Source organism: Gopherus flavomarginatus, chromosome 4 (genome assembly GCF_025201925.1).
Source record: "Gopherus flavomarginatus isolate rGopFla2 chromosome 4, rGopFla2.mat.asm, whole genome shotgun sequence".
Taxonomy (NCBI): domain Eukaryota; kingdom Metazoa; phylum Chordata; order Testudines; family Testudinidae; genus Gopherus; species Gopherus flavomarginatus.
In genome coordinates this window covers 187280957-187290292 of record NC_066620.1, presented here as the reverse complement: position 1 = coordinate 187290292, position 9336 = coordinate 187280957, and the positions used below count along the sequence as shown (strand labels likewise).

Genomic DNA, 9336 nt, shown 5'->3' with positions numbered 1-9336 from the left:
CAAACTCTATGAAATACTATTTCCTAAAATAAAGAAAGCTTTGATTTCATACAGAGGCCAACAGCATAACAATGTTTTTCCACAGTATCTAGAACACTGAGCTTTTAATAAGCTTCTCAGCTTCCATAGTTTGTATTTCTACACTTTGCCAGAAGTTTTACAGATCTGTCAGGATCACCAGCAGGTCTGACTCAAAGAGTTATCATTTTAAGTTACATACAAGTAAATAAGCATAAAAACAAAAAAGAATAACATGCAATGCTGTGTCTAAAAATTTAGATTTAACTCAAGCTTCAATATTCGTGTTGCCAAGAATACTACAAGTCAGAGTTCTTTATTTTAATATTAAAGTGCCAGGTTTATGTACAAACTATCACAAATAGTAAAAAGTAAACTTAAAACCTGCTTAGAAGCAGTGAGGTCATGTAGCTTTCCCTCCAGTATCCAAGAGCCAAATCTGTCAAATCTCATTTCAAACATCATTTCTCAAGCACTTCCAGCTTTGTTATAGAAATTCCAGAAGCTAGGGATCTGTGTACAACCTCCCTGTTGCAAGAGATGGCATCAGATCACTTCAAGAATTGAGGATTTTCCAGGAAATGATTTATAATATAAGTTACTCCATCTAAGTATTCTATGAATTAACACCATTGGCAATATCTAATGAAAGAATTTTACTGCTGTAGCTATACTAGCCTCCTCAAAACAGTACCATACCCCACACTGTTCAAGAGTGAGATTTTAGTATAATCAAGTCACAATGTGGATTAATATTGAAAGCAATGTTTCATTCGAACAGCATGTGCCTCATATCTTAAGTGGTCTCAGTTCATTTAAAAGTCTGCATCCAAAGTGAAAGAGTTATCTGTGGGTTTTGACATTACTCCCATCTTCTGGTATTCTCCTACTCGCTTCTCAAAGAAGTTAGTCTTGCCTTCCAGTGAGATATTCTCCATAAAGTCAAACGGATTCTCTGCTTTGAATATCTGAAAAACAAGACTTCTAATCACAAATGGGTTTTCACATCTGGGAGTGCAATGAAAAAGAATCAACTGGGAAGTGAGGACTAGGAATGGGAAAGCCAGTTTAAGTTTACTAAATGCAAAGTAATTCAGTTTGCTATCTGGCATGTGAAACTCCTCCCACTCCCATGTCTTAGATGCTTCACTTCTGTATGCCTTTTCATCTGCTGTTCTTCTAGAGGCAGAAGCACAGTGGTTCTTGCAATGCCCTCTTTCCATCACACTGCTTATTTGACTGTCAATATGAATCGTATAGGTCTCCATCCAGGACAGAGTACATTAAGATTAGTGGAAATGACCAACTGGCTAGAGGGATCTTGGCTATTGGTCAGGAGCTGAAGACTGTCACATTAAATAAAATGGTGGCAGCCATTTTACATATTCAAGGTTCATAGGAAATATCAAATGAATACAACCCTTTTCCTAGGAAAGGCACTGCTTAGAAATCTTACCTTGCTAAATCCCAGCTCCAGCATAAGTCGGTCTGCTACAAACTCAATGTACTGTTTCATTAAAGTGCAATTCATGCCAATCAGCTTTACAGGTAGCGCCTCTGTCAAGAATTCCTGCACATGTGAAGGGAGGTTAGTACAGAAGGCCTCAGCATACAAACATTTTGTTATAACGGGGAGTGGTTCCCAAACTGTCATCTGCGGACCACTGATTCACATGGTCTGCAGATAGTTCCTCTAAAAGGTGTGTGCCTGGGCAGCCACACACAAGAGAATGAAGGGCCACCCACCTAATTAGTGGTGCCATGCATGCATGGCTCTGCTAATTAGGTGCCTGGACCCTGGAGAAGGCACACATGTAAAGTGAGGTGGTTGCCTTGGAAGGGTGCGGGGGGGGAGTGTTGATAGGGAGTAGGTGGGAGAGGGCAGTGGGGTGAGAAGAGGGGTTGGGGGGAATTTGGGACATGCAGGACTGCGGTGGCTAGAGGCAACTTTCCCCAGTTCCAGGGCTGCAGCTGCTGGGGAGAGACAGCCCTCCTTCCCAACCTCAGATCTTCCACAGCAGGGGAAAGAGGGCACATCCATTGGATTAGAAAGGTAAAAACTATGGCTATTAAAATCAGAGTTGTGCTTTTAATTTGTAGAACAAAAAAATGGTTAATCAAGTTAGTTTTTTTTAAATATAGCACTTTTAGCCAAAGCACTTTGCAATAGTTAGCTAACAGTACAAACATTTGGAAAGCTCATTAAGTGGTCCACTGAGACCCTCAATTTCCCCCCCCCCCCCCCATGGACCACCTGAAGTTTGAGAACCACTGATCTAGAACAGTTTCATGGCCTGATAGTTCTCTGCTTTTTAAGCTAAAATGTGAGCATTTACAACCCAAAACAAGGAACACCTGATTACCTGCTCTATCCTGACAGCATTGGTAATGACTTCTCTTACTCTTTCCTCAGATGGTTTGTGAATCAAGTGCTTGAACATTAGGCAGGCAAAGTCGCAGTGCAAACCCTGAAAAGGTGAATGTGTAGATATTATTTCAGGAACATTGATTAGAAGTGCCACCTCTTAAAATCAGAGGCACATTTGAAAAGCCCATGAACCAGATACCATCTTAGTACTCAAAGCCCAGGATGATTTTCCCTGGAGAAAAATGGATCACTTTGTAGTTTCTGCCTTGGCTTTTGAATAGAGAGGCAAAATGCACAATTCAACAGGCAGCCTTCTTACTAGACTTTCCCCTCCAGTCACCACCATAATGGTTTATTCACTCACTGCCTCAGTTCAAGTCTTATTTATTCCCAAGATATTGTTTACCCATTTAATTTAGCACCAGATAATTCATAGGAATTCTAAGTAGTTGTCTTGAAACACAAGGTCACTTGTACCTTGTGGTGCACTGTAATAGGAGTGTTACAAGGTTCTTACCTCATCTCTGCTGATGAGTTCATTAGAAAAAGTGAGTCCAGGCATTAACCCTCTCTTCTTCAACCAAAAGATGGATGCAAAGGAGCCAGAGAAGAAGATTCCTTCCACTGCTGCAAAAGCCACTACACGTTCTCCTGTCAGGAAAGTTTAGTGTAAGTTTTGCACTGAAGCGAATGTTTACCTAACCTTAAAATTCAAAGCATACTGAGAGTTTTCCATTCATGAGATTCGTGACTAGGAAATATTGCTACTTAAGTGAATTAGTCTCTCTGGGACTGAAACTACAGCCTTGTCACTACAAAAAGCAAGTGTTAAATAACCCATGTGCAAGGCTGTAAGAAAATAGGCCAGGATTTCTGACACCTCTTTTCTGGTGTAGCCATGGCCCAAAATGTTATCATGTTACACTAAAACTCTGATCAATTATTTTAGCCTGTTTTGACATCCTGCAAGTCAGAACCCAGATTGGTCTGAGAACATATGACAAGACCTTGAGCAAAGATTTAATACTCAAGGGATAATGGGAATTTCAATTGCCTTCCACCTGCCAAGTGAGGCAATCAAGAGTCCATAAAGCAGATGAAATATTTATCCTTCAACAGGAGCATAGCTCCTTAGGAAGAAAAAGCTATATATGCTTCAAAGCAGCTACAGGAAAAAATATATTGCCAACTAGAGACATTTGTCACAAGGGACCAGTTGGAATTAAAAATGCCAGCAGAGCAAAGGGGAACCTCTTCAAAAGAGAGAATAATAATTTGCTTTATCTGAGACTACAATCTTCTTCCAGAAATAAGGTGAATAATCACCCTTCACCCTTGCTAGGAAAGAAACACATTTAGTATCCAGTAAGTGCACAGTTCAGAAATGCACTCACCAAATGTTGCTTGTTTGTCCCCAATCCACTGCATGGCCCAGTCAGCCTTCTTTTTAACACATGGCAGTGTTTCAATGGCATTGAAAAGAAATTCCCTGGAAAGCGTATAGTACATTATAGGCAGAAGAAGTCAATACAGCAACCAGTACAGTAGGTATTTGCAACTAGCTGTCAAAACAGGTTTGTCTCATTGATTAACCTGAATTATCTGCAATTACCCAGCGGATTTTGAAACCAGTACTTACAAACTTGGTTACATTAGGGATTTTGGCACCTGCTACACAGGTGCCAAAATCCCAGCATAGACATGCTGCATCTGTGCAATTTATCCCCATGTCAGCCCTCCACTGCTGTTCTAGGATTCCAGTGCATCAACCCCTGTTGTAGTCTCAAGTGTACTCAGCCTTTCAAATATTTTGGTTCACAAACAGCATGCATCAAAGTCTTCTTATGATAAGCGTGCTAAGAAACTGTAGAACTAATTCATAAACCCATTTTCACATACCTAATTCTGAAATCATCTTTCAGACTCACTGATGTTTACTTCAACCCAAGGGTAGGCTTTAGTTTTGGTTTTTAAAGTTGGCAGTTTTAGCACTAGTGTTTTAATAACTCAAAGGCAAAGTTTTAAAGCATCTAGCTTTGTGTACATGTAGCTGTCAGAAATGAGCATGTTTACTACATTACAAAAGACTAGTTAAGAAATGGTTGTGACTTGCTGACAATGGTAATGCATAATTTTTCAGTTTAACCACACAGCAAGTGTAGACTACCATTAAATGGGAAGATGTACCCTGAAATCTCAGGTATAAAATTCAGTGCAAGTCAAAAAGATACAAGCTGTAATGGTTCCCATAGAAACTGTTCTAGGTCACTTAACTCATCAACTAGCCAACACAAGGGCCTCTTGTATTACAGTGTAATCTAGTTTTAAGTATCTATGTAGATTGACTATGCCACCCTTCATATATATTGATTTCATCCCCTCATTTATCACTTATTGAAGTTAAATCTGCTTTGCTTTTAATCTCAAAGTCCAGCCTCTGCTATAGTTTTTGTTGCACCTTACTGCTCTAATATATAGGGCCCTACCAAATTCGTGGTCCATTCTGGTCAATTTCTTGGCCAGAGGGTTTTAAAATTGGTCAATTTCACAATTTCAGTTGTTCATATCTGAGATTTCAGTGTTGTAACCCTGGGGGGTCCAGCTCCAAAATGGGATCATGGGGAGGTTTGCAAAGTTGTTGTAGTGGGGTCCCAAGATTGCCACCCTCACTTTGGGCTCTGAAGGCAGCACCCTCCCACCTTCCTGTAGTTAGAGGATGTTCTTGGAGATGGAAGTGGGTAGGATCTTCCCCATGCTGCTGGGAGCACCCCAGCCAGGGGCTCCTACCTGCTAGTCCATACCAGGAACAGATTAACGCAGGGGCCCCTCCAGGACAAGTGGGAGTCCATGTTGCTCCAGCTGGAACAGTGGAGGAGGCCCCCCAATCCCTAGCTGCAGGGGGCAAAAGCCACAAGCCCAGGCTGCCCCTGCCCCAGCTGCAGCCACCAGGAGTGGAAGCCCCATGGGAGGAAGAACCCCTAGGCTGGGCATTGGAACCATGGCAGGAGCCATGGAGCACAGATGCCAAGAATGCCCCAGCTGCAGCGGCCAGGAACAAAAGCCCCCAGCCCGGCAGAAGCCGCTGTGGGAGAAAGATCCAAGCTCAGCACCTGAACCTAGAGTTGCAGCAGAAGCCGGCGGTGCAAAGCCCAAAGCCCAGCTTCTGGGCTGCTGCAAGCGCAGAAGTGAGGGTGTACCACCCTGATTTCTGCACTGCCTCTGGAGATGGGTCTCATCTCACCATGCAGGGGAAGGACAACTACTGTCCTGTCCCTCCCCAGCATGGCTGGACTAGCAGCTAGGAGCCCCAAGCTCCCAGCAGGAGGGGAGATCAAATTTCACAGAAGGCTGATTTCATGGTCTGTGACATGTTTTTCACAGACATGAAATTGGTAGGGCACTATGCCTGCAGAGTTGTTCTCCGCAGTCTAATTTAAATTCTCAAGTCGTTTCTGTATTGTTTTCAAATTAAGACAGAAGTAGCACTATTAGATTCCACCATGACTTTCTTTACAGCAACTTGAACATTTCATTATGTGATACAAACCTCTGTTTTGGATCTTTAATGTAAGTATCTATGAGCAGACTGTACATTTCTGAATGTATGTTTTCCATAGCAATCTGGAAGCCATAGAAACAGCGCGCTTCTGTTACTTGTACTTCTTGGCTGAATCGCTCCACCTAGAGGAGAAACCAGATGATTGTTGCAGATAGCATTACCCACTTAATATGTTGCAGTTTTTTTGCTATTAAACCCACAAGTATCTCCAGTTTTGCTCTACACCCCTATGGTCTGACAAATGTTTTCCTGTTCAAAAGCTATGTCTGGTGTAGTGCATTAGAATAACAGCCTCCTCCTTAGTGCCAGGAATCGTAGGTTCTGGCTTGATCTCATCTTAACTCCTTAAGTATTTGAGCATAAGGTAACACTGCACTTCCCCACCCCTGCTTTATCCAGGGCAGGAAAGTGAAACATTGACAGAACTATAGTAATATTTTGCACTCCAGCAGCTCAAAGGATTTTAAAGCACAGTACAAATGTTACTTCAGTCTCAACTGCCCTATAAGATATGCAAATACCTCCACCATTTTATAGATGAAGCAGCAAACAAGACTGTGGAATTGATTCATCCCACTCTCACCCCCTACCCCAGAAAAGTGCAGTCACATCAGAGCCAGGTCACCAGACTCCCAAATCAGGTATTCTTACTACAAACCCCCCTCTTTCCTCCCAACAAGGAAAGCTGAGTTTCTGAAAAAGTCCACAAGAGTCCTATTTTACAGAGCAATCCCTGTTTTACTAAGTGCAACTTCCCCACCCTTTGCCTCACCAAAAAATGGATTACAGATTTAATAGGTTTTAGAGCAGAAGTAGCTCAGCAGGTGAATATCTCATTAATGTGAGTTTTATTTGGGCAGCTTTGTTAGCTGAATGCTTTCCACTTTAGGATTGCTCTTCTGTGCGCTTACCAAATTCTCATTTACAATGCCGTCACTTGCTGCAAAGAAGGCCAAGACATGTGAAATGAAGTATTTCTCCTCAGGCTTAAGGGACTCCCAGTGTTGAATGTCTTTGGAAAGATCAACCTGAACAACAAAAGCAGACACTTACAATTTTATTGTGGTACTAAAGAATGCATTTCTAGATAAGATATTTAGAGCAATGTTATAATGTGTATTAAACATCCCCTCTTCTCAGTGCTCTGTAAACTAAAGTACCACAGCAATAAATGAAGTTATGAAGTTTAATAGGTTCCTAGAACCACGGAAAGCTGTGTGTGGTTTATATCACTTTTTTCAATGCTATTTAATAATACATTAGATATAAGTTAATCTTTTTAAGGCAACAGTACAATTAATACACAAGCAGTCACTGCTGGCTCTTGCCAAACTTAAGCCATGTCAACACTAGAAAGTTAGGGTGGTTTAACTACATTGGCCAGAATTGCAAAAAAATCCACAACCCTGCCCAGCATAAGCCAACCTAAGCCCCCATGACAGCACTATGTCAAGGAAGAATTCTTCCATGGACCTAGCTAATGCCCCTCTGGGAGGCGGTTTATCTAAACTAACAAGAACCACCCCCCCCACCCCCCAGGTGCAGGTAGTTCTACACCAGAGCACTACAACAGCACAGTTTCAAGCGATGTCCCAAAGAGCTTATAGTCAAAGGGTACATGGACCATCTTTATTGTGTTTGTACAGCACCTAGTACAACAGGGTCCTGATTCATGACTGAGGTCCCTAGGCTTTATTGCAACGTAAAGAAGTTAACACTACTGGGAAAACATGCTCCCTTATGAGCTTGACTGAGCTGCTAATGTCAGGCAGATGTGTCCACTGAAGCAACCAGAACAGGGATAGACTCATGGGAGCCCCTCACCTCTTCAGCTGTCCAGAAGGAGGCCTCTGCTTTCTTGTACATCTGCCAGATATCATGGTACTGGATGGGGAATATGACAAACCGGTGTGGATTCTCCCGTAGGAGTGGCTCATCTTCCAGATTGCTAGGAGCTTGTATCGCTGCTTTGGGTTTCAGCTAAAGGAGGCACAATGGAAAACTTGAATTCAACATCCCCAGTACTGGAGATATCTCATCCCAAGGATGGGATGAGGGTGGGAAAGAGAGGAGGGAGGAAGAAAAAAGGAAGGAAGTGCCCGAGGAGGAGCAGGAAAAAAAAAAAAGCCACAGAATTCCTGAGGATGGCGAGCCCAGAGAGGGCATGGGGGGAAGGATGGCGAGCCCAAAGAGGGCATGGGGATCCCCCCAGGGGGAGGAGAGCAAGGGGGTCCCTTCAACCTAGGAGAGGAAGATGACAAGCCCAAAGAGGGTGAGGCGAGTCCCCCCAGGGGGGAAGGGGGAGAGGATGGCGAGCCCCCCCCGAACCTAAGGGATGGCGAGCCCAAGGATGACGAGCCCCCCCAACCCCCGAACCTAAGGGAAGGGGGAAGGATGACGAGGCCCCCCCCGCCCCCAAGGGGGGGAGGATGACGAGGCCAAAGAGGGCGAGGATGGATGGAGCCGCCCGCGCGCCGGCGGACAGGAGCATTTGGCGCCAAGACAAAAAGCGGCAGGACGCGCCACCTGCAGCCGCCCAGCTCAGCCCGCGCACTCAGCCGTGTCACCGGCCCCTGCGGCCCCATCCCCCCCGCCATACCCAGCCCGGCTGGCAGCCCACTCTCCTTCCACCCCCACCGCCCCAGACTCACCGGCTTCGCGTCCGCCTCCTGGAAGATCTTCCGGGCGGTCTTGGTGGCCAGGACCCGCGTGGCGCTGGTGGCGGGGGGCTGTGGAGACACAGACGGCGGCGGGTGACAGGAGCCGGCAGGGGCCGGGCGCCGCGCCCGGAGCTGAGGGTGGGGGTGGCGGGGACACTCACCGTGTTCTCCTTGTCGGTCAGGACCAGGTTCTTCATGGGCGACAGGCGGGGCTGCTCGTTGCGGACGGAGAACGGGGCCCGGGCGGGGATCATGGCGGCGATGCGGCGACGGAGGCTCCGGCTCTGACAGGCAGGGGCGATGGTCGAGCTGCGGCGCTCCAGGGGACACTTTATATTCCCTTCGAACTTGGCGCCAGAACGCCAGGCTGCCCAATCACAGCACCGGGCACCACGCCAATCCCGAACGGCGCCGCCCCCGCTGCGCTCCCATTGGCCAGGGACCCGGCCGCGCCAAGCTCCCCATTGTCACAAACGCGGGAGCCGCGGAAAATTCCGACCGCTCGGCGCTTCCATTGGCCAGAGCCTCGCCACCACGCCCCTCAGCCTTACACAAGTTGGAATCAGCCTAAATTCCCGGCACGCCGCCTGGATGCTTCCATTGGCCAGAGCCCCCACTGGACACGCGCCTGTATTGCCTCACGCGATTCCATCCCCTGCGCCTGGATCTCCTCCTCTTCGTACCCTTTGTTACATTGCCCGGCCCCCACCGGGATCGGGACTGTCTCTCCT

The 9336-nt window shown here is 45.8% G+C and overlaps 1 protein-coding gene across 1 annotated transcript; it reads right to left on the bottom strand.

Annotated features, from left to right (window-relative positions):
- Positions 1 to 315: 315 nt before the first annotated feature.
- Positions 316 to 8895, bottom strand: RRM2 (ribonucleotide reductase regulatory subunit M2). The gene is made up of 10 exons (XM_050950901.1): positions 8767 to 8895; positions 8597 to 8674; positions 7770 to 7925; positions 6857 to 6973; positions 5934 to 6067; positions 3781 to 3875; positions 2904 to 3037; positions 2382 to 2486; positions 1475 to 1588; positions 316 to 986 (listed from the first exon to the last, which is right to left on the bottom strand). Exons 1-10 carry the CDS (start codon positions 8857 to 8859, stop codon positions 834 to 836), a joined length of 1179 nt encoding a protein of 392 aa, XP_050806858.1. The 5' UTR covers positions 8860 to 8895; the 3' UTR covers positions 316 to 833.
- Positions 8896 to 9336: the final 441 nt, after the last annotated feature.